We start from the raw sequence: 24,234 nt of genomic DNA, 5'->3' as shown, positions 1-24,234 counted from the left end.
GTCGTCCTTCTTGACTTGGGAGTGTCATTGAGCGCCTTCACTTGCCGGAGTCGGGCTTCGGGGACACCGGGCATCCCGGATCGTTTGGCATCACATAAGTGTGTGGAACCTGAAGAGATATTACACTTCCGACACCGTGGTTCCCGGGTAACAATCGCGTCCACCAAAGAGTTTGGGGTGTAGATGTTGAGAAGATTGTTGTGAGTTGGGTGAAAGAGAAAGAAGATGACGAGATGAAGCAGCACGTCGTCGGTTAGCGTGATTAGAGATACGCTGTAGTGGGGCAGAGTCTGGAACATCACTTAACAGTACAGCGGGCTCGGCAGGGGTACATTTGATTAAGCTTTGCGTGAGTGGCAGACGCAATGACGTCACTGCATCTATTCCTGGGTCGAGCCAGCTTTCAGTGAGGACCGTTGTGTCGGTTGCTGAATCCAAGGTCCTTGCTTGGACAGGGCTGTTTCGGATTTGGAGTCGTCTTTGATCCCGTCTATCGGTGTTCGTCCCAACTATTCTCCCACCTACTCTTCTTCTCGTTTTAGACTTTTCTTAGTAGTTTAAGTCCTACCTTATCACCATCATTACCACGACTCGCCTTGCGACAACTCAATTGCCGTTGCCAATATCCTAAATAGTCTCTCCCTCCTACCTACGCAAACCAACATTTAACGACCTTTGCTTGCATATACATACAGACCGACTGCGACTATGAACTGCGTGCGCATGCGGCTGCAATGCCGCTTGATGCGATCTCCCAACACTCTGGCCCGCTGGTGCCTTGAATCACCGCAGACAAATCTCACCTCCCACCGTCCTAGGATACCCATTGTCGCACTGAGACAAGCCTCTACCTCGGTGTCGCAGAAGACCAGGGAAACAGAAGCCGAAGCAAAAGCCAAAAAGCTGAACCAGAAGCGACTTGATGAACACGAAGAGGAGGTTAGGGCGCGCGAGCAACAAGTAAGACGCCCATGGCATCGCGAAGGTGCCGATAAGCCTCCGGTCCAAGGCAATGGAGATAGTGCCGAACCCATAGCAAAAGGTAAGCAATTGCAGACATGGAGAATGCGTTACTCAGAACCCAAGTGCTTATCACTGATCATCTTTCTCGCTAGGCAAGCTCCTAACAACGCCGACTCGTCTCCTCAAACTCATCCTTCCTCTACCCCTTCGTGTCGAGAAAGACCAAGAGAACAATAGCCATAGCAATGAGTACGGCCGTTCGATATCACTCAACAGCGAAATCCAGCCACTCGCTCTGCTTATACACCCACAACAGCCACTTTCCTACGTCGAACGCCTGATCCAAGCCGAGCTTCCGCCTGTGATGGAAAATGGCAAGGAGAAAATTCCCAACGTTTACTTCCGAGCCGAAGATTCAGAACAAGGTGACCAGAAACCCACGAGCCGCTCCGAAGCGAGATCCAAAGACAATGGCGGAGAGCCTAGCGAGTACAATACCAACATGTCACACGTGGCCTCATATTCCGGACTTGGCCACCTAGGCCCCAAGCGGAGTTCCGAAGATAAGAAATGGGTGCGGTGGAGCAGTAGTACCGAGATGGGCGACTTTATTCGGGACGCAGCGCGCGGCCGAGAGTTTGCAGTCGAAATCGAAGGGTATAACATCGAGATGCGCGTGAGTGTTCCCTCGTTCGGGGACCGGACATATTACATGCGCCAGCGTCTGCGTAAGATGAGCTCCGAGATCGATGGGTTGGCCAAGATCAAGCACGAGTGCGATCTTTTGGCACACCGGAGCGCACATCGCCTAGCCAAGGGCGGGTTTGGCCTGCTTGCTGGGTGGTGGGGAGTGGTGTACTATGTGACGTTCCATACCGAGTTCGGCTGGGATCTGGTCGAGCCGGTGACGTATTTGGCGGGACTGACGACCATCATGGGCGGTTACCTGTGGTTCCTCTACATCAACAAGGACCTTAGCTACAAGGCTGCCATGAATGTGACGGTTTCGAGAAGGCAGCACGCCTTGTACGAGATGAAGGGCTTCGACATTGATCGGTGGGAGCAGTTAGTGCAGGACGCAAATGCGCTGAGGAGGGAGATCAGAGTGATTGCGGTTGAATACGACGTTGACTGGGACGAGACGCGCGACGTTGGTGAAGACGTAAAGGAAGTCCTCGATGAAGAGACGACAAGGAAAGACGACGAACACCGGTCGATCGAGAAGGAGAAGGACGAGAAATTCACCGAGGATGAAAAGAGGAAACGCAACAAGGAGAAGGAGTCGAAGAAGGAGTCGGGAGATTCATAAACCCGGGCAAAATTGTATACCTAGAAGCAAGCGGACATTGGAGTCACACACGATCGGATCATTGGACGGGATGTTAATTTTAGTTGAAATAATCTGATACAATTGATGGCTGAATGCCAGGCGCAAAATAGGTCGGTGTCTTCGGATAACGGCAAGGGAACGGTGGGGAAAAGACTCAGTGCTGCCGTGCATCAACCACGCCATGACGTGTGCAATGTGGTCTGACCCAGCTGTCCCTGTCGCTCAGTTAGACAGCTACTAATTTGATGAGAACTCACCTCGTTATCTCACCTTATCGGAGATATCCTATTAACAGTGGGGCTAAAGTGAGCTTGGATCATGACCAGGATGGAGCTTTCCAACGGTGCCCTTCTTGCCCCTCCGATCGCCATCCAAAAGTGGAATCCATTGAACGACGATGAAATAAATGAGGAAACCACGAAAATGGGATGTCGCTCCCGTCCTTTCAACTTCTAGGAAAAATTGGATGCTCCGTCCCTGCTGCTCTTACCTTTCACGGAAAAGGCATCATGGGATACCTGAGAGAACATGTATTAGCCGAGGGCCTTTGGTCAGACATCATAAACCCAAAAGCTCCAGATGGCCAGGCCATGATCCCACATATCTCGTGCCATCTCGCCATGTCCTAATCCAAGCCGGCATGGAGTGATACCGATCCTTACCTATCCCACCTTTTACCCCACACTATTTCAACTGGCTGCCCTGCCCGCTTTGCTACGCTGATCGTCCAACGTTTGTCGCACTTCCTCTTGACCCCGCGAACGGACGGCCTTTCAAACACCTCGCCGGCTTCGCTTGACTACAATCCTCACGACAGCCTTCCATCTTGTCTTGCGAAACACTGACATCTTAGTTACCTCTTCCATCCAGAGACAGACCATTTCGGTCCGATGGGACCCCAAGTCATCCGATTGCCCGACGGGCAGCTCATCAGCGTCACTCCCGTGTTCGCCGGCCTCTTCTTCAAATCCCACGAACTCAGTACTCCTCAACACGCTATTCCCGCCGGCTGGAGCATTGTCATACAAACCGAAGATGATCGCAAGCCCGGCGATTCTTCCAGCCACGACGCCAAGGAGGGCGACGAACACGGCGCCGAGTCGAAACCAGCCATACACTCGTATACCAAGCCCACGCTCCAGAATGACAGCCTGTTCATCTCCTCGGTTTCGATGCCTGCTAGCAGCGACTTTAAGCCGGCCGCCAGCCCGACGCGACAGATCGCCATGATGCTGTGGGTTACCCTGTACTGGTACTTCCACCAGCCCGCCCCTTCGCCCATCCTACACACCGAGGCTTCCAAGTCCACGCCCACCGCCGGCCGCCCGCGTGGTGACTGGAAGATTCGCATCAAGAAGGACGGCGTCCTGCGCGGGAGGAATCTCATACCAAAACTCGAACGCATGGGTCTCATAGCCAGCGCCGATTCCTCTGTTGGCACTGCCCTCGATGACTCGGACGAGCCGTGGGCCAACATGTTTGTCTCGCGCAAAATGTTCTGGCAGATACCCGGCCGTCTCTTCCTCTTCTCCCTCCAGCCAAACTTGAAGAACCTCAAGTCCTACCCCGGCTCCCCGGCCGTCAGTAGGCCTGGGTCCCCATCCCAGATCACGGACGTATCCGAATCCCAAGCTTCCTTGCCTCCTGGTTCCATGCCATCCTACCCCATCGGTCCCTTCTTCAGCGCCTCCTATCTTCCGACCTATTATCCTCCTGCGCCCCTGCAGTACACAATCACCAACCATGTGCGTCACCCCATCCGACCAAAGCCTCCTCGTATGGGTGAGGTCTTCTACACCCGCTTCGTGCCTTCCGTTGGCCAATATCTCGCTTTCCGTGTGGCATCTCTTTCTGAAAACCCAGTACCTTATTTCGGCCCCATTGGTCCGAACCCACCTCAAGGACAGAACCATCTCGGTGCCCAGATGACGGACGTGGCACTGATACAAGCCTGGCATCAAAGCCCACGCGTCTCTGCTTTTTGGGGTGAGTATTCGGTCAACTTCTTGACCAATGCCCTCAAGAGTAGACACAGCTTCCCCGTCATCGGCATGTGGGATGGTGTGCCCTTCGGCTATTTCGAACTTTACTGGGTCAAGGAGGACTTGTTGGGTCGCTACATTGGAGGGGAGTCAGCGAATGACTGGGACCGTGGCGTCCATGTCCTGATAGGAGAGGAGTGGGCGCGTGGGAGAGTACAAGCTTGGCTTAGCAGTTTGGTGCACTATGCGTTCACGGCAGAATACAGGACCATGAGCATGTGTGTCGAGCCCAGGGTGGACAACACCAGGTAAGTCCATGTCGTTCCGGAAAAGCCTCGCTGCTCTCAACGGGATCATGGAAGCTAATCGCTCATCTTAGGTTCATTCAACATCTTGAGTATGCTGGGTTCACCAAAGAAAAGGAGGTGACGTTTCCGCACAAACAGGCATGGTTTGGTCGGTTGAGGAGAGAATCTTGGGAAGGACCTGCTCTATGAGTTCAGTTCCCATGCAGTATACCACAAATCTAGCGGACGGCACGTCCCTTTTATAAGTAACACGCTCCTAAAACACAACGAGGGCTGTCGACGCGTGGATAATCCTCCCACGGACGCTTCACCTACTCAACTTTTCATATACCTGTTCATCACTTCACGCCACAGCAACGGGCTATCGGTTTCAGCGACCAATATACGGCTGGCTACAGCCAGTTCGTCCCTAGTTCTGACCTGCCAAGACTGCCTGGGACAGGAAGCCTTGACTTGGACCTCGTTCATCTCCCATCCAGATTTGGCAGGTCTTTCTACGCAGAACATGGCTACCATGTACACAACGACTACCACCAACTTTAAGCTGGCACAGAGCATTGTGTGAACCAGGATTCTCACAATCGGCGACTACCAACTTGACGGCAACCACTCGGCTTCTGCTTCACCGTGTTGCTGTACTACGCACCGCTCCTTTTCAGATGTTCCTGTTGTGCCGGATCAACTCTTTACGCATACAGAGAGAAGAGGCTGCGTTGCACAACTGGGTAGGTGGAAAGATTCGCAAGTGCAATTCCTGTAATACTACTCCATACCGTTGAACCTTGGAGGAGGCCAGTGCTGAGTTTCAAAACAAGTCACAAACACATTCCAGCTTAGCTTGACTGTTTCGTTTGCTGATGAGGGTTCTGTTACAGGGAACGGCCCGTTAAAGCACCAGAGCTTTACAAACACCTAATTCCCGTATTCCACCATGAGTATGGAAGATAAAACGGTCATGAGCAAGAGATGCAATTGCACTCGGTTCTTTCGAGAGTAATATTGTGTCTTTCTTGACGACTTTATGGAGTCTGCCACCAGAAACCAGAGGTTTTATTGAAGGTCTGTCTGAGAGTTCTGCAATGACCTTTCTCTGAACCATTAATGTGCAGAAAGAGCATGTTTGTCACTTTCACGTCTTCGGCGTTTCCTTTCCATGATCGCTTTTCCTATTTACTCAGCCCTGCGGCTTGCCCTTGCCCCCCGACCCGGCACCAATTTATAGACCCCTTGAACGTTGTCCAACGCGGAATTATTGCACAAGCCAGGCAATATGTTTCACCAGACTTATTTGGCCCTCCTCGACTGATATTCGTTCCGCTCGACGGGGGTATACAAGCTCGGATAGGCACAGCTAAGCTGAAGTCCTTGGCCGATGTTTCACGCGCGTGGCTTTTTCCCGTCATTCTTCCGTTCAAGGTACGAGTTCTTATACAAAGCAATGAAAGACCAGACTGTGTGTGGCTGTCAGCCCTCCTCGCTGTTTCTTGCCACTTGCTTTTCGATTTTTCTTTGTTAAACTTGCACTGTCTGTCTGAGTTGAGCGCAACACCTCAGTACCGATATATAAGGCTGTATCTGTTCTGGAAGCCAGCCCTGTCAATTTTCAACGTACAGCTTTTACCTGCCTCCAGTGCTACACTGGTACACTCGGAGCTCAATCAGCTACATGCAGACCTGTCCCACCAACTCCTCCATACGTCTAGTTGTTGCCGGGACGTGTGTTCACACACCTAAATTCCCACAATGAGGCCCAATATCTTGTGTCTGGTTGCAATTCTGAGCACACAAGGAGCAGCCAATGAAGACCCTTTAAAGGACGATTTGCGCCCTTCAATCTGGTGTTCGGCTGCGTTTCTTTACCCAAGCCAAGACCGCCTGGGTAACAACGCCCTGAAGAACGTCTTTCACGGATTCTGTGGGTTGAAAGGTTACGAGGTGTCTACCGATATTGATCTCAACCAATGTTTGGAAAACGTGAATGGGCAGGTGCAGTGGAAGGAGAAGTAAGTTTCTTTGATTGCTCCGTCCCCATTCACCCAATTTGTCTCACTGCGCATCTTCATTCAGGAATTTTCACGCTTGGGATATGGACCACGAAGAAGAGGAAGATAGCATGAGAGTGACCAGCCACTGACATGTGTGGAAATTTACAGTGGAAACGGAATCGGGAATTGCGAGTGCAGAAGCAAGAGAAACACTCCTCTTGTTATTGAGTGTCAATGCCCCGATGACGGGGGCAACAGGAAGATATCAAGCGTTAACCTCAGTGAGTTTTTTTCCCCATCAAACACTTCCTTTCTTGTGACCTCTGAACAGATAAGCGTCTCTCTGTTCAACCCGGGATGTTTACGGAAAACTTCATGCTGCATCGAACAGAAGCTAATGCAAGTCCTTACTACTGTACCAGATGAGCAACTCAAGTACGAAAACGGCACCTTCAAATGCTTTGGCGCATCGGGAAAGACTGAGGATGTGTCTTATCGACTACCCGGCAGATCAGGAGAGGGCGGGGGTGAGAAACTGGGTCTTGAGTCGAATATGATACTTAAAAGAGGGCAAAGAGGGTGAAGTTGCTAGCCTGAGGATGTGGCTAGAGGTACATATGGAGGCAGGAGTCATTGTACTCGAGGGAGACATGGTCTTGGAGTTCTTTGGATATGGGTTTTGCAGATACATCATCGCGCCTTGGCAAAGACCAAATGATCGAAAGTAGGAGACATGATTATACGTGGAAAACTTTATTGATCTCCTTAGTATTTGCCATTCTGCGCCACCTTCTCTCCCGTTGTAGTCATCTTCTTTCGTTTAATGACTGCCTTCTTTGAATCATCTGTCCTGCTTGCCGTCCTCATTGTATCGAGACTTCATATGTAACCCTAACCCCGCTGAAAGCCTACTTCTTCTCGGAATGATCACGTGCGAGAGCTAGCTGGGAGTGTGCAAATTCCCCAACCCCCCAAGCCCTGGGAAAGCGTCATCGGCCAATTCAACAAGTACCTAGAAGTTTGGCGAGCTTCGCTTTCGGGGCCCGAGCATTTCTCCAGACCCCTTGGGATTATTGAGGGATTCACTGTTGAATGCGACAGCAATCGAGTTAGGAGCGCAGTTGGGGGAAATACCTACCCCAGCCCACAAGATGGCTGCTAACCCCCCCTACATCTCGTCCATCTTCAGTTCCGCACCCCCCGAGCATCAGCACCCTGTCATCTCACAACAGCAACAAGTCCAACAACAGCAACAGCAGCAACAACAACAACAACAACAACAAGCTGCTCAGCCTCAGCAAAGTCAAGCGCGGCAGAAGCAACCACGCAAGCCCCGCCAGCCAAGGAAACAAGCTCAACAGCAACAACAGCAACAGCAGCAGGTCCAACAGCAGGTACCTCTGGTCTCAATTGACGCTCAACGTTTTGCTCAACTCCAAGCCGAGGTTGGTCAACTTCACCAGCTTGTTCAAGGTATCATCCATCGCCTCGATGCCTACGGTGTCCCATCCCTGCCCGGCGGACATCATGCACCCCTTCTTCTTCCGCAACAGCACGCCGTCCCAGTTTCCGCTGCCGGGACTTCCACCCTAGGAGGGGCCACTGCAAACGCGGCAACCAACAACACCATCAACTTCAATGCTCTTCTCGATGGCGGTGGCGGTGGTGAAAGTAGCGCTACCGGCGGCGTAAGCGGCATCGTCAACGGCGACCATCATCATCATCATGATGACAGCGGCGCCAACGTCGTCACCCACCACCAAGAAGACATGGACAACGACGTGGACGACGACGACGACGAAGAATCCCGCCAGCTCCAACTCCTCTCCGCCAACCTAGTAGGCGACCAATCCCTCCCCTCGGTCTCCTGGGGGGTCGGGGACAACGGCGGCGGCGCCTCTTCCGGATCAGGGACAGGTTTCGACATGGCCTACCCGCCTCAGGGGCACATCTTCCACATCCAACTCTCCACCTCGGCAGGCGGAAAGAACTACGTCGGCGGCGGCCCAAATGGCGCCTCGGTCGTGGTCAACAACTGGACGCGCCAGCACGGCTACCGCGTCATCACGCGCCGGTCCAAGATCAAGAACGACCGGTACCACCTGACCATGTCCTGTGCGCTCAGTGGGAACAAGTACCGCCCCGTGCCGGGGCCGACGCAGGAGCAGATTGAGGAGGCGAGAAGAAACGGGCAGCGGAAGCCGTATCAGAGGAGGATCGGGACGGATAAGTGTAATTGCCCTTTTAGGTTCGTGCTCAGGGAGACGGCCAAGCATAGCTCCACGTTTGAGGTCCGTTGGACCATGGTCGGGCAGGATCAGCAGCCGGCGATGCATAATCATGGGCCGGATCCGAAGGCGTTGGTGGGGGATGAGTAGTACTCGCGTTCAGGGCTCGTAGAGTGGGAAGTTCAAATGGGTGTTTACGGTGACGGAGAGGAGGGCGAGGCGAGCAATAGAGGGATTGAAGATGGGAGGGAAAGGGTTGAAGGACAAGAGTTTGAGGATGAATAGACTGCGGAAGCTTGAAGGGCGGTTTATACATCAACCAGCGTCGGTTGTTTTTTCCTTCCTTCGTTGGACCTGGGTTTAGAAACCGTACGATGGAACCCAGTTGCGGTTTGGACTGGTCATCGGCGGAAGAAACGGTTCGAAGTCTATATACGGGTCATTCATGCGTTTCCTTTGTTTACTTTCTTCATTTCTCAGTGTGATTTACTTGTAGTGTTTAATGTGTATGTTTTCCGGGTCGACTTATTTCAAACGCAAAAGAGGACATTAACAGATTCCTGGACTATCTCAACTGAACAAGCTTAGAGGTATGATGGCCAAGTCTCTTGAGTGATGTGCAATTCAACTTACTGTCTACAATCTAGTACTGGTTTGTTTATTAGCTTGGTACCTACTCCTGGTACACTGGACGAGATCTCTTCCGAATTGTCCCAAACCTTTCAAGGACTAAATGAATGGCTAGGTACGGATCTGAAAGGCATCAACAAGATTCAATACGGTGTATTTTATTTTGGAAAAAGCATATTCACAGTTAAATTACACTTTGGTCGAAGAACGCAACGGATCACTTAGACATAAAATCACCTAAGGAAGTTGTCCCGAGGTCTCGAGCTAACAAACAAACCAGTATTGGACTGTACATAGCTTGTGCTGACATTCTGATAGCTTCTTAGTAAACAATACGTTAGTAGCTTACCTTTGGGGCTTACTATTGTAAGAGTACCCTTTTTGTCATATGCGCTTCTACATAGCCTAGCTGACCTAGGTATAGGTAGCGTTTTCGGACTCTCGATGTAACCTCTGGCATCATTTTCATACAAATACCAATCCAAGCGCCGGAAGCATTGCCATTCATCATGATTCACATTCGTTCATCTTCTAACCCTCACGCAACGAACACATATCAAGCCTCCACTCCTACACTTCTCGGCTCTACCCAATCTACTTGTGTCCCAAACCCGCCCTCACAACCAACAAAGTCAAGAACAATGCCCAACGATACACCGTGACCCAACAACAACGACCAAGGTTCATCAGGGACAGGAACAGTCAGGTTACCACCTTCCCACTTCATCCCCGAAACCGAATTCTGCGTTTACGGAAAAGTAAGTTCACTTCAGTCCCTTCCTGCTTCCATTCCATCCCTTTCTTTCTTCCTTCCTCCCCAGCCCATTGTCAAACCCCCATTCCCCCCTTATTCTCCCAAATCACCACCCTGCAAAACCCATTAGACAGACCCTTCCCACGCACACAGGTCCACGCCCACCCCCAACACGACTCCGCCCTCGCCCTCGTCTACGAAGAAACCACCCGTCTCTCCGCCTCCGAACCGGGGGTGATTTACTACTGCATATCCCGGGAATCAGAAGATTTTGAGACGGGTGGAGATCCAAGGGTTTTCCACTGTTTCGAGAGGTACACGGTAAGAGAAGCGTTTGAGGCGCATAATCGGCAGCCGATTAGTAGGAAGTTGTTGGAGGAGGAGGATGGGTACATAGAGAGGGTTGAGGCGGCTCGGTTTTTGCGAAGCCTCTGGCGTGAGCCCTGAAGGCAGGAAGGAAGGCGCCTCTGAGGGTGAAACGGGTAAAGGTGAGGTGAATTCGAGTGCCTGCCTGCCTGCCTGCCTGCCTGTCTCTTCCAGTCGGCAGCCGCACCTTCCATCTCAATTAACCCATTCCTCCTCCCAATCATTACCCGTATGCCATATAAGCTCCCGTCCCATACGTCCTTCCAACACTGCCCCCAGCCAACGACCAGTTCGATCCTGGTCGGATAGCGCAGACAGTAGTGCCGTCCCAGCTCTGCATCTCCCACCCCGTCCGACTTCGAGTTCGATTCTCGGACGGGGCAGATCATGAGGTTCCTTTTCAACAAAGACAAAAGGCCGACAGCGTGCCCATCCATGTCGTACACCGCGGGATTTGTTTGTATATGCTGACCGGGCTACTGGGCTAGTTGAACCGAGCAACTTGGTTGTGCTATCTGTTGGCAACTTTTTTTTTTTTTTTTTTTTTCTTCTTTTCCCTTAAGGTTGTTTGTTGATCAAGCGCAGACAGAGTCAGCTATTCATTGTATCAGCGTCAGATGTATCTTGCGCAAAGCTGGATGGATGGAGGCAGGCAGGCAGGTGTGAGTTCAGCTGCAGAGACACTCCACCTGCCGCGGGTGGTGAGAGAGATGATATCTCTCGCTCTTTCCTCTTACCTATGCGTGAGCATGACAGTCTGTCTTGTCTTGCACCTTCCGTTTCTTGACAAGTTGAGCATCGTCTTGATCGTCACTCGAGGCCGGGGACGTCGGATACAGTACCGAGCACTGGCTCCTCATGTCCATGATATTCAGTTTTGTGATTCTCGACGCCAACACTCGGATTTCGTCGGAAAACCTCATGAATTACCACCGAGGTGGCAACGACTTTATATTTCCGGAAATGGGTGAAGCCATTCCCGAAACCCAAGGTTTGAATCACCGACCGGCATGTGGTACCGTACGAAGCTTTCCAACTCGAGGTAGTGTTCTGCTCCTTCCCAATCCCGTCCTTGTTTCCCCGCACTTTACCAGATTTGCCTTCCACCAACAATCCAGACCGTTGTTGATCAGCTGTCTGTCCCAAGCTTCCAACTGAATGCATGTAACGTAGGACATAACACAAATTGTGTTCAAGATGGGGAAGGAGATATTGGCTTCCCTCCATTTGCGGGGAATGGGTTCATCGAGAATGATGTCTCTCTTCGACGCCCCCGCATTCTTATCCCTTGTGCACTTCTCAAGTACCCGACGGCAGTCATATGTGCATATCATGCTGCTCAAGTAGCCCATCGACTGCAGAGTGCGGACCGGCAGATATAGTGAGTTCGACCATTTCTCGACGATACCCTCATATCAAGCTGTCATCGGACTAACGCCTTTGCCTGCCACCCTTAGCTGCAATCAATTGTAGTCAACAAAGTCCCAGAACTCCCGATGAGCCGTTGCTTCGCCAGCCATGCAACCCCCAAGACCAACCGTTGAGATCGCCGAGGATCTCGACGACGGCACCACCCGACGCGTATCAAGTCATGACCCAGAAAAGATCCAATCGAGCGCCGGCACAACCCAAAGATTCAGCGAACAAATCCCACATGAAATGCTCGAAGAACTGGCTCCCAATGGAGAGGGCGACCACATCTGCGAAAAGGTCGATAACATGACCGAGGAGGAGGCCATCGCCATCGTTCAGGAATCCGTGAGGTTTCACGCCGACGACTGGAACTTCCCCTCAGAAATGCGCGAGCGTATGAAGCGGTTGCTCAAGGGCCCCAAGGCGTACGGGGAGTTTTACGATCGGGACTTGCGGATCGACGCCACCCTGATGCGCTACTCGTCCCCTTATCCCGGAGTTCGCGCGGTCCAGGAGTTGAAGGATGATCCGACTGTTCCGATTGAGACTATCAGGGCGTACTTCTTGGGGGTGGCGTGGGCGGTTATTGGAACTTTCATGTCTACCTTCTTTAACAGCAGATTTCCGTCTATCGGTATGTTTGATATTGTCTCTGGGACTCGCTCATCCTTCACCCCTTGGAAACTGGGACTGACTGTTTCTGGCAGGTCTTAGTGGGTCGGTTATCCAGATCTTGCTCTTTCCATGTGCCAAGTCACTGGAATGGGTGCTGCCAGATTGGGGTATCACGGTCTTTGGCGTTCGTCACTCGCTCAACCCAGGACCGTGGACGTTCAAGGAGCAGATGTTTGCCACGATTTGTTACAATATTGCCATATATACCACCAACTCATATGGAATGGTACGTTGCCGATGTGGATACTGGGATGATATAGGCTGACTCGTTTGACAGATTTTGGTTCAAAGGATGGACGTTTTTTACGGACATCAATTCGTCAACTTCGGATACCAACTCATGTTAACGCTTTTTGTCCAACTCATGGGCATGGGATTTGCCGGATACCTACGGAGATTCAGTGTCTACCCCGTCAAGGCGCTGTGGCCGACCATTCTTCCCACGATCGCCATGAATCGAGCTCTGACAAGACCCGAGCCGAAGGAAAACATATACGGATGGACCATTTCACGTTACCGCTTCTTTTACATATGTACAGTCAGCATGGCAATCTATTACTGGTTCCCAGGATATCTCTTCACTGCGCTTTCAACGTTCAACTGGATGACTTGGATAGCTCCGAATTCCATTGTCCTCTCTCTTTTGACCGGCTCAATCACAGGCTTGGGATTGTTCAATCCCATCACTACGTTTGACTGGAATGTCGCCACGAGCTCGTATGCCGCACTATCACAACCTTTCTTCGCCACTTGTACTATGTACTTTGGCGGCATTCTCGGTGGTCTTATCATTCTCGGCATCTACTACAAAAATATGAACTACACGGCTTTTCTACCCATCAACTCTAGCTCAGCCTTTGCCAATGATGGGACGCCTTATCAGGTCCAGAAGGTGGTGGTAGACAATAAACTGGACCAGAACATGTACCAGAACTATTCACCACCTTTCTACTCTGCTGGATATATCCTGACTGTTGGAGCAAACTTTTGCTTCTACCCAGTGTAAGTCAACTCCTTTCACCCAGCCCATTGTCTTGATCTGACCATTGTTCATTTTTAGCTACTTCCTCTATATCATGGTCAACCAATGGAAGACTATCGGCCAAGCCTATGTTGACTTCTACCATGGCCTGCGTTACGGAAAGGGTAACTATGAAAGGGCAATGGACGTCCATTCTCGACTTATGGCTCAGTATCCCGAGGTTCCGGATTGGTGGTTCCTCATCATCCTCATGGGCGCAATTGTCGTATCCGTCATCTTTCTTAAGATCTACCCGCTCGATACCCCGGTTTGGCTCGTGTTCCTTGTCATTGGGATTAACCTTGTCTTTGCCGTGCCGTTGTCGTTCCTGTCGGCAACCACTGGCACGAATCTCGGTCTGGGGGCATTGGTCCAGGTAATCACGGGATTTCTCCTACCTGGTAACACCAACGCCTTTCTGTTTGCGCAGACTCTGGGGTCCTGGGCTCTAGCGGGATACGGCGACAACATGGTTCAAGACCTGAAGATGGGACACTATGTGCGCATTCCGCCCAGAGCCGTGTTCAGAAGTCAGATTGGGACCATCATCATCACGGTCTTTATTGCCGTCGGCACTCAAGACTTTATTATGAAGAACGTCAAGGGCCTTTGCACTCCCAACCAGCCTTCCCGCTTCACCTGCGCCAACGACGGGAATCCCCTCTACGCCAGCTCCTTGATGTGGGGCCTTCTCGGATCGGACCGCATGTTCAACTCCCTCTACCCATTATTCAAGTGGTGCTTCCTCATCGGCACTTGCATCGCCCTGGCTTTCCTCTTTGGGCAAACCTACGGCCCTCGCTATCTTCCTGGCGTCAAGGAAAAGCTCCGCAAGCGTTTGTCTCCGCGCACGTTTGCCATGCTGGACCGCACACTGTTCCCCTTTGTCGCGTCCCTCCTCTGGCTGAACCCGATCCTGGTCATCCAGGGCGTGCAGCACTGGGCCCCGAGCAACATGAGTTACAAGACGCCCGGGTTTATTCTTTCGTACGTCTTTATGTACTGGATGCCGAAACACCGGTTGGCGTGGTGGGAGAAGTACAATTACGTTTTGTCGGCTGCCCTGACGGCTGGGGTGGCCATCAGCGGTCTGATCATCTTCTTTGCGGTCGGGTATAACCCCAAGAAGCTGGAGTGGTGGGGGAACACGGTTAGTGGTGCGGGGGTGGACGGAAGAGGCACGGGGATCTTGGAGATTCCGAAGGATAGAGGGTATTTTGGGCCGGAGAAGGGGATGTTTCCTTAGAGGAGAAGGATGCCCTCTTCTGTTCTTTTGTCGTGTCTTTTTCTTTCTTCATGTTGAGATCTCTCATGATGCGAGTGATGATGGGAGTTGGCTCGCCCGGGACAAAAAAACGTAGACTCAGCAACAGTTTTTCAACAACAGATTAACAAAACACCTAGGAATTTTAAGGACGACCGAATAGTCGTAAGAATAGACCGAACACGTGACGGTCAGTACATTACACCTTGGGTATACTCTTATTACGCATCCAAGCGTCTTTATCATACCTTTGAACCCAACTTCTAGGCAGTTTTTAGATGTAAGTATCCCTAAAGGATTCTAGCCGATGTGTTTTCGAATTATCGTAATCCCTATCACAGTTTAGTAACGGCCCAAGAATTGTTTTGATAGCTTCGGCGATATTATAATTTTGGTAGTGCGGCCCGCGCACAGTCAACGTTTTTTGTCCCGGGCGAGACGAAGTTTTGACTATTTTTGAGGAAAAATGATCGACAAAGTCTCTGCAGTCCTAGGCTTGCCTTGGTGGGCTTCGACTTGTTTCATCGCTGCACAATGTACGTCAGCTGGTCCCGTATTGATGTTGGTGGTTGAGGATTTCGGGCGGTGAGCCGGTTTTCCAGGACATGGCCCCGTCTTGGATGGCTCTCTGGGTTTTCTGGGTGACTGGGTCGGCTTTCTGCAGGGACCATCCCATTGTAAATGCTTTGGGAATTGGGAAAGTTGGCGTTGCCGATGTGCCGCTGCAGTGGTTAAGGTTTATTTCGTTTCCCCGACGGCGGATGGATGGTCCCTGGGAGTCTGGGACTGCTCGTGCGTGGATGGACTCCGCCTTTCAACCTCATAGGGAATCATAGCAATGGCTGACCTGGTCAACCACCCGAATTGTTGACTGAAGCTGAAATCTCGGAGAACCTGACGAGGTTGGATGCTGGCGCTTACGAAGCCCGGGCCCGGGACCCGTCACCCGGCGCCGTCTGATCTCATCCCGGCTGAGCTGTTCGCTAGTGGGGCACGCTAGTCTACAGCTTGTCACATAGTGCTTTGCAGTGCTGTTATTGGGCCAACCCCCCGCATTTTGGAGATTTTGGGGTTGATGGGTCCTGAACGTGCATGCAAGTCGATGCATCAAGAAGGTACTGCGTACCTTACATAAGTGCGGTGAAGAAAAGACGCAGAGAAGGTTTTTTATATCTTCTTTTATTCCCTCTCGTGCTGGTCCCTTTGCCTTTGCAGGAAAGACCCTGAACTTATTGTTTTTTCTGTGTTTACAGAAAAAGGGACGCAACAACGGAAAGGCACACGGCGCAAACCCGGCCCAGGCACCGCAGCTACCGTATCCACAATCAACTACAGACGAACAGTCGACCCACTTTGGCGCACCCTCTTCAGCGAAACCAGCTTTGTTCAGCCATCGTTTTTTTTTCTTCGAGGAATTAAAAAAAGACGAGCTCGCAAGAGGCAACGGCGTCGAAAGACTTGGATCGGCTGCTCCAGCTATTTTCCGGTCGCCTGTCTCCTGGTTGGGTTACAACAACAAAGCTTCGAAACCAGGAACCATCTGCCGATCGACGTCATCGCAGTTATCAGGGTTCATAGCAGTTGACGCGCCGCGGCGACCTGTTGACCGCCAGACGAGGCAACCTTCAAAAGACCGGAAGAATAAGCCAAAGAAGGGTGACACAACGCGGAGCCAGCAACGTGAGCGACAGAGAAACTGGGCAACCCTCAAGGCTCCAAGGCTCAAGCAGTCTGTCCCGATTGGCAGAGCGCTGTCACCAGACACATACATAACCTTTTTGCGCGCCCAACCAGTTTTGGATTCTCGACCCTCCTGCGATTGTTTTGTGACTTTCGACTTTGCGCGGTTCACCAAAAAGCAACAAAAACCCGGTCGCATCCCATTGCAACGAGGAGTTCCAGAGTTGCGAACACTTTCTCTACCCATTGACCAAATTTGAGGAATCTCCATCCCAAACCCGCTCGTCAAAGAGCAACACATACCTACCAAAGATGCTCTTCGCAATGATGTTCGCCTTCTGGCGCTTCCTCGAAATAATCACCCTGGTAAGACCCTTTGACAAAACCCACAACGTCTCACCTCCCGTTCCACCTGTCTAACTAACCCTTTTGTCATCCATCAGATACCAACAATGGGCATGCTAGCCTACTTCGTAGACGGCTACGTCAAAGCCAACCAACTCACGCCCACCTACATCCTAATCCTCTTCATCGTCTCCGTCCTCGCGCTCGCCTGGTCCATCGCCACGCTGTTCAGCTACCACCGCTCCTCCACCAACGCGCAATTCGTCTCCTTCGTCGACCTCGCCTTCGTCGGCGCCTTCATCGCCGCCGTTTATTATCTCGGGTGGATCGGCTCCGTGAACTGCACCTCGGTCGATCGCGGGAACCCGTACTTTGTCGACTTGGGCGCCGTCGGGTCGGCGAACTTTAATACTTTCCGCATCAACATCAACAAGACGTGCGCGATGCTCAAGGCTTGTTTTGCGTTTGGCATCATGAATACCATTTTCTTCTTTATCACGAGCTTGTTGGCGTGGATTCATGGCGGACATACGGCCAGGAGCGAGAAGGTTTACCATACGACCAGGAAGACGACGACGCATAGTCATCATCATCGCGGTGGGAGTGGACATCGCAGGAGCCACAGTGGGAGTCATAGCAGGACCAGGAGGTCGCGGTCGCATTCGAGGTCGTATGTCTAGGAAAGATGTGACGTCGTGTGTGAGGTTTGGGAGCATGTACGGGAGGAGCATTGGCAGGTGCCGCAGGTGCCGCGGCTGCCGTTGGAAGGAGGACGACGAGAACGACGATTACCACCTGCTGAGAGCTTACGACAAGTGTCCGGCGGTGGTGGTGGCAATGAACAACGATGTTGTTGAACAATGTTCACAGCTTGGAGCATGGATGATGCACATGTTCTTCAAGAAAGATGATGATGGTGATGATGGATGGAGATATGGTCGAAGGGAGCTGCGCTCCTCTGCGAACCGGTTTTATGACTGTAATGATTGTCATGTACATACTTGATGATGATGATGATGAGAAGGACTCACGAGTCACGTACGGCAGATGTCTTCTCTTTATATAGAATATACGGCCAGTGGCCAACGCTTCTGCACCCACAGGGCCTTGTTCGCGGCTTGCGTGACACACTCCGCGTCAGGAAGGGCTTTCCGATTGAAAGGTGAGATTGAAGATCTTGTTATCACAGTGTTGTTTACGTTTAGTGTTGACTTCGACCTTTGCTGTCAAGATAGGGTAAGCAACTGACCCGAGTCACAGATAATGCACCCGTGACTGTGTGAGTCTTGACTGATACACGCCCATGACAATGGAGGTTGGCCATCATCGACCTCGTCTCTATACAAAAGGAGAGGCTGAAACCCATCGCTGAGTAGCGGGGTTTTGTCTTCCGCATTAATAATCACACTGGAGACAATTAACGACCGAGGCAATTCAGCAGTCGATATCAGCGAAGCGATTACCCAACATATCTTCGACACATACCCCATAGACAGCTCTTCAACCACCCAACATCCAAACAAGAACAATGGGTGCCACACTATCACAGCCATTCATTCCTTTACCCTTAAGGAGCATCAAAATCAAGTCCAAACGCCCCCGATTTCGATTTCGACTTCGGATCCGCTGGAAAAGGAAAAGAACCCTTCCAGAAATCCGCGCCCTCTTTCCCAACCCAGGCCATGACCGTCGAGAATACCGCGAGTCGAAGCTCTACGATAGCAGTTGCACCGAGGGCGAGGAGAGGTCTCCCCTCTCAGACAGCTACACCTTTACTTCCGCATCCTCTTCAGCCGTGCCCACATCCCCAGTAGCGGTGGCAGAAAAAGCACCGGGTGCCCTTGATTCTTTCGATGAACCGCCCAATGCCGCTTCACCCTCTACCTCCAGCTCCACCTCCACCTGCTCGCCCCAACAGCGCGTCTTGTTGATCTCGAAGCCCTTACCACAGTTGCCAGAGTCACCTCTACCTGCTTCTGTGCACCAGGTCGTCGCTAGGGGTAGCCAGGAAACAAAAGTGCTACCGAATAATACCAATAACGAACTTCAACCCAGAAGCCAGCTGAGCCAGACCAATGATACTTTTCTTAAACACACCAGCAAGCCAGAGGAGGACGATCAAGAAACGGAGCAAGATACGTCATCAGACTCGGACTTTCCACCACTTCATCGCTGCCCCAATCCCATTATTTCCTGCTCAGATGCCGATCCCGATCCCATTCGATTTGAGAGACCGCACACCCCACCCCCGTGGGACACCTCCCTCACCGGCTACGGCTCCGTACTAGAGGTTTCCCGCCCGTTCAGGGCCAGGCGCGTGTTTGAGCATCCGCTTGTTGAAGGACACTTTTGGGGGAATAAGGGAGATGATTCTGGTCATTATGGGGTTGGTGGCGATCTTGGTGGTGGTGGTGGCCCGATAGTGACTGAGGCGAGGAGGAAGATGTGGAGGAGGCTGGAGTCAGGGAAAGGGAAAGGGAAAGGCAACGTGGTGAATAATAAGGACAAAATGAAGGAACAACACAGGAAGATAAAAAGCAAAGGGGTGGAGAAGTCCCAAAAGACTATCAACAGAATGTCCGAGTGGAGGAGGTGGAAACCTTTACCCAAGTACCCGGCATGTACAGGCGTTGCTCAGAGGGCTAGTACGTGTGCTGCTGCTGCTGCTGGTGACAAGGCATGGATAGAGGAGGTTGTTGAGGAGGCGGAAGACCAGGAATATCAGGGAGGGGATGAGAAAGAGGAAGAAGATGAAGAGAAGGATGAGGATGAGGAGGGGGAAGATGACGAGGATGCCGAGGACTTGGAGGAGGCGATAAAGAGGTTCCTGGAGATAAAGATCCCGGTTGACTTGAACAGTTTACGTCGGTTGAGAACCAGTTTTGCGGGAACTGGAGAACATACAACGACTACTGGCAGTGGGACTGGGGAAGCTGCAGGGGGGGAGGCAGGGGAGGAAGATTTGGAGAAGGCGATGGAGGGGGAGGAAGGTCAGTTATCGCCTTTAGTCGAGTCCTTGATGTTTACGGACACGGACATTGAGGGCTTCGAATTTCTATTTGAAGAAGAGGACGAAGGAGGTGGGATATGGGATTCGCGAATAGTTGTAGGAGTAGAGAGCGGAAGGGTCGATGGAAAAGGTGAAGTCTGCAAGATGAACGGGCCAACTGGTGGCTTTGCAGGAGGAGATGCATCCAGAGCAGAGGTATCTGAAGAAGATACTGGACACAAAGTGAGGAGGGCTTTCAGCGCCACGCAAAGGTTGAGTCGGTGGAAGGAAAAGAAATAATGAGGGAAGAGGAGTTGAGAAGGAGAAGAAGAAGGAGGTGGACTGGGTAACAGAGGTTGTTGAGGAAGGAGAGACTGCTGTTAGAGCAAGAACGAAGAATCAAGAACTGAGAACGGAAAGGGGAAGGAATCACTGACCGAAAGTAAGAGAAACGCAAACATTCACCCCTCTTATGGTCTGTCAACCAAGGTATCCACAAAGCAAGCCTTTGTCTTTTCTTGTTGCTTCGAAAGTTACAACAAGATCCAATGCCACCGTTCCAGACCGACCGGCGATGCTATTTGTCTCACACAGGATGGGTTCGGGGATATGACAACCCGATCTTACGGACCCTCATCTGAAGATCATCTCTTCCCCGGTGCCACCTTGCCAAAAATACCACTTTCTTACAGCAGCAAAGCCGCTAATGAGACGCAGGAACAGACGCTATAGACCAATGCTATTGTGCCACAACAGCACGTTGTGGAGGCCAAGATGCATCCCACCTTTGTAAGTGAAAGAGTATCTCGTGGTGAGTTGCTACCCCACAACCAAGCTCTATCGCGGATCAATCACCATGAGTGGCAAGGTCTTGAACGGTAGTACAGGTCTAAAGTGGAAGGTCAGTAAATTATGTGTTAGACAACTCTCGAGGAATGACTTTGCGGGAAATAGCTATAAAGACGGCAACCACCATGCCATACTTGAACGTTCAGATCCCGTACTAAGTAGGTAACGAAGTGACTTCAACTTCCTCTCCTTTTGCAGCTGATCACTCCAACATGAGGTTCGCATCAGCAATCTTCACCCTGGCTGCGGCCACTCTTTCACTTGCTTCAGACCCCAGCGACTGCTCAACCACCTCAAAGGAAAAGACGGGCTCAGACTTCAAGCTCACCGAGCAAGCAGACAATGTCAACGTTGCCTCCCTCTCCAAGATCTACACCGCGGCCGGCAAGAAGGTATCGGTCGCCGACGTCTTCAACGATGGCAATCACCAGATGACCACCGATTCCTCCGGGCGCAAGCTGTGGCAGCATACTTCAGACTTCAACGATGAGGACACAACCAAGTGGGTGCCACAAGGTATCACCTCGACGGCCGATGCGCTTGTACGAAGGTATCAATGGCTGGATCGTGAGCTGGCACCGCGATGATGATAAAAGCGTCCGAGTTACGTTTGTGAATCGAGCCGATGATACCTACCGCCATGCACTGCTCGTATACCCGCATGCATCCGACAACTTCAGAGAGGTGCCGGTACATGCAGGTGGTATCATGTGGTATGGAAACACTTTGTGGGTCTTGGACACTTACAATGGTATCAGAGTCTTTGACTTGACCAACATCTGGCAAGTTGGAGATGGCGAAGACGTTGGCAAGGTCTCCAGCGGTGTCTACTCGGCTGCTGGCTACAAATATGTGATTCCTCAAATTAGGTCAGTCGTGTCTTATCCTCTCTTCTTGCTCCCGCACTAACCTTTCCACTCTTATCCTACAGATGGTACAAGTGGTCTTCCTCCTTCGAGTTCCGGCACTCCTACATGGCCCTGGATCGCACCATCACCCCCGACAGTCTCATCGTCGGCGAGTATCAAACCTCAACCTCGGACCCCATCCGTCTGGTCCGGTACGAGCTCGACTACACCACCCGCCGCCTCAAGACCGACAGCAGCGGCGTCTCCAAGGCCATCTGGGCCTACTGCGTCAACATTGAGCGCATGCAGGGCGCCGTGTCGGCGAACGGCAAGTTCTACCTCTCGCGAAGCAAAGGAGCGTCCAAGGGCGATCTCTGGGCCTGGGTTCCCGGCGGCGTGGCGAAGCAGAATGCGGGCTTCTACCCCAGGAGCCCCGAGGATCTGAGCTATGACAAGAGGAATGGCGGGCGTCTGTATACCGTGACGGAGGCGGAGGGCGTGAGGTATATCATCAGCTCGGCTGTTAGCAGTGTCAGCTTCTAGTTGAGTTCGCGGGAGTCCGAGGACAGTCGGACTGGGTCGGATAAGGAGTTAAGGGACAGGGATCGGCCGCCCTGTGAGGCACAGCTTAAGGTGGGTGTGGGGGATCGGTTGGCGGTTGCGTCTAAGAGAGCGAGTCAGAATGCTTTGTCACTTACATAGGTGACGTAGATGGCGCTCTTCAAACGCAAAAAAAAAACGGTTAGTTATCCAAGCGATGCACTGCACTCCAGGGTGGGAAATAAACCAAGTAAGTCAAATCTGACCCCAGATTTGGACTTGATTTGAGGGTAAATTTGCAGATTTGTTTGAAAAGTGGGGAAATCGGGCTTGGATTTGCAGATTTGAGTCTTTAAATCTACGGATTATCTAATTGTTCCGGGCACCGGCCCCTATAACTCTTATACTTTACATACTCTACAAATTGAAATTATCGTTTTCGACGTTTAATTCACGTAGTGAGGGACTATTTCTCTCGTATTTATATATAAATATATCATTATAGAGGCCAGTCCTCTACTAATTCTTTAAATACTAAAGTATATTAATAATATTATAATTGAAATTAATACAATTCTTTACTATATATTTGGCAGTATTAAAAGGTCGTTCGTACTCGTTTAATTCCATTAGTATAAAAAAGATATTAAATATTATACGTAATAGAGTTGTATACTCTTTTTTATAATCGTTCTATTATTATAAAATATCAGTAATACCCTTTTTTAGGAAATTATTAATCTATTGCGTAATTTTAATATTTTATTTTGGAGGAGAAGGGGTAGGAGCGGGCTTAGTATAATAACTATTACTAATTAATTAATTAAATTTAAGAAGAGGGCGAACTTTAAAAAGAAGTAGCGGTACTTACAGTTAGGGGGGAGGGCTCTAAATATAACCGTTTAATTAAAATTATTAAAAGCGTACAATAATATTATTTCGTTATTTTTTAAGGAAATTAAAATTAAATTAGCGAATACGATACTTAAAGTATAAAATTATAGTAAATTAATAAACGGGCGTATCCTCTATTATTTTCCTATATTTTTTAAATTTAGCGATAGCGTAATCGATATTAATATTAATTAAAATAGTATTATTATTAATAAAGGGAAGTAATAGCTCTCCCTCCTTCTCTTCCTTTTAAAAGCGTATAGAAATTTCAATTTTTTTTTTAGAAAAGGGGTAAGAATAATTAATACCGCAACTTATTAATTACATCATTATATTCCGCTAAATAATTTAATTCTATTATTTTAAAACTTTTATAGTAATTATATAATACATTAGGGTCGTTAAAATCATTAGGTAGGATAAGAAGTAGGAGGAGTTACTATTAGTGTTAGGTAGATAGGGGTAATATTTAATTTAATAAATTATTTAAAAGCGAGCGTAATTAAATATTACATTCGCTTACTTTTAAGATGGTTAATTAATTAATATAATAATAATAATACTTTACTAATAAAGGGAATTCTCGTTTCGAAAATTTTATTAAAAAATATAAAATCTTTTAAAATATTTATTATTTAAATAAACGTTACTTAATTATCCTTATCAAATTAATTTTCTATTAATATTTTCTTTATTATATTTCAATAATTATATATTTTTAATGAGTACGTATTAATAGTATTACGTAATTTAATCCCTCTTTTAATTATTGCGTAGTTAAAGTTCTACTTCGTTACATTATTAAGGATAATAGTCGCTATCGGTTTGAAAATTTCCCTTATAGTTAAAAAGGTATATTTAATTATAATTATTAATTTCGGTCCAATACCCTATTTACGCGCCCCTTTTTTATTTGCTTTTAATTTTATTTTAATAATACGAACGAATTTTTTATAATATTAAGGAAATTAGCGGATAAAATAGTAAATATTATAAAGTTTCTTTAAGGAGTTTTATTTTTACTATTTGGCTAATAAAACTTCTTTTTTTTAAATAGTAAATTCTATAAATTTCAGTAAGTATTACGGTATGTTTTTATTATTATTTCGAATTACAACCTTTATTATTAAATTAAAGACGTAATTAAAGTAACGTACGCATTGGTTTTTA

At 49.7% G+C, this 24,234-nt stretch overlaps 8 protein-coding genes across 8 annotated transcripts; all 8 read left to right on the top strand.

The window, feature by feature from the left end:
* The first annotated feature begins 454 nt into the window (after window positions 1-454).
* B0H65DRAFT_462590 (uncharacterized protein) lies at window positions 455-2,396 on the top strand. The gene is made up of 2 exons (XM_062826650.1): window positions 455-1,042; window positions 1,116-2,396. The coding sequence occupies exons 1-2, from the start codon at window positions 709-711 to the stop codon at window positions 2,270-2,272; spliced, it is 1,491 nt and encodes a 496-aa protein (XP_062683258.1). The 5' UTR covers window positions 455-708; the 3' UTR covers window positions 2,273-2,396.
* Window positions 2,397-3,063: 667 nt separating this feature from the next.
* Window positions 3,064-5,263, top strand: B0H65DRAFT_167828 (acyl-CoA N-acyltransferase). The gene is made up of 2 exons (XM_062821326.1): window positions 3,064-4,583; window positions 4,655-5,263. Exons 1-2 carry the CDS (start codon window positions 3,184-3,186, stop codon window positions 4,770-4,772), a joined length of 1,518 nt encoding a protein of 505 aa, XP_062683257.1. The 5' UTR covers window positions 3,064-3,183; the 3' UTR covers window positions 4,773-5,263.
* A 679-nt stretch (window positions 5,264-5,942) lies between these two features.
* Window positions 5,943-7,392, top strand: B0H65DRAFT_167855 (Cyanovirin-N). The gene is made up of 4 exons (XM_062821327.1): window positions 5,943-5,999; window positions 6,125-6,586; window positions 6,737-6,849; window positions 6,991-7,392. Exons 2-4 carry the CDS (start codon window positions 6,327-6,329, stop codon window positions 7,149-7,151), a joined length of 534 nt encoding a protein of 177 aa, XP_062683256.1. The 5' UTR covers window positions 5,943-5,999; window positions 6,125-6,326; the 3' UTR covers window positions 7,152-7,392.
* A 21-nt stretch (window positions 7,393-7,413) lies between these two features.
* On the top strand, window positions 7,414-11,116 carry B0H65DRAFT_588017 (uncharacterized protein). The gene is made up of 2 exons (XM_062830993.1): window positions 7,414-8,931; window positions 10,334-11,116. The coding sequence occupies exons 1-2, from the start codon at window positions 7,720-7,722 to the stop codon at window positions 10,625-10,627; spliced, it is 1,506 nt and encodes a 501-aa protein (XP_062683255.1). The 5' UTR covers window positions 7,414-7,719; the 3' UTR covers window positions 10,628-11,116.
* Window positions 11,117-12,064: 948 nt separating this feature from the next.
* On the top strand, window positions 12,065-15,213 carry B0H65DRAFT_571792 (OPT-domain-containing protein; the record flags this gene model as incomplete). The annotated part of the gene is made up of 4 exons (XM_062830492.1): window positions 12,065-12,593; window positions 12,667-12,860; window positions 12,912-13,636; window positions 13,695-15,213. 4 exons carry the CDS (start codon window positions 12,065-12,067, stop codon window positions 14,899-14,901), a joined length of 2,655 nt encoding a protein of 884 aa, XP_062683254.1. The 3' UTR covers window positions 14,902-15,213.
* Window positions 15,214-16,923: 1,710 nt separating this feature from the next.
* B0H65DRAFT_422225 (uncharacterized protein) lies at window positions 16,924-17,624 on the top strand (the record flags this gene model as incomplete). The annotated part of the gene is made up of 2 exons (XM_062824388.1): window positions 16,924-16,965; window positions 17,043-17,624. The coding sequence occupies 2 exons, from the start codon at window positions 16,924-16,926 to the stop codon at window positions 17,622-17,624; spliced, it is 624 nt and encodes a 207-aa protein (XP_062683253.1).
* An 848-nt stretch (window positions 17,625-18,472) lies between these two features.
* Window positions 18,473-20,233, top strand: B0H65DRAFT_424057 (uncharacterized protein; the record flags this gene model as incomplete). The annotated part of the gene is made up of 2 exons (XM_062824493.1): window positions 18,473-18,779; window positions 18,963-20,233. The coding sequence occupies 2 exons, from the start codon at window positions 18,473-18,475 to the stop codon at window positions 20,231-20,233; spliced, it is 1,578 nt and encodes a 525-aa protein (XP_062683252.1).
* A 761-nt stretch (window positions 20,234-20,994) lies between these two features.
* Window positions 20,995-22,625, top strand: B0H65DRAFT_538757 (uncharacterized protein; the record flags this gene model as incomplete). Its single annotated transcript, XM_062829099.1, has 3 exons — window positions 20,995-21,332; window positions 21,379-21,651; window positions 21,714-22,625. The coding sequence occupies 3 exons, from the start codon at window positions 20,995-20,997 to the stop codon at window positions 22,171-22,173; spliced, it is 1,071 nt and encodes a 356-aa protein (XP_062683251.1). The 3' UTR covers window positions 22,174-22,625.
* Between the last annotated feature and the right edge of the window lie 1,609 nt (window positions 22,626-24,234).

The sequence above is a fragment of the Neurospora tetraspora genome, assembly GCF_033439725.1.
Source record: "Neurospora tetraspora strain CBS 560.94 chromosome Unknown B0H65scaffold_3, whole genome shotgun sequence".
NCBI classification, from domain to species: Eukaryota; Fungi; Ascomycota; class Sordariomycetes; order Sordariales; family Sordariaceae; genus Neurospora; species Neurospora tetraspora.
Note: the sequence above shows the minus strand (reverse complement) of the source record. Positions and strands in the feature narration are given on the sequence as shown.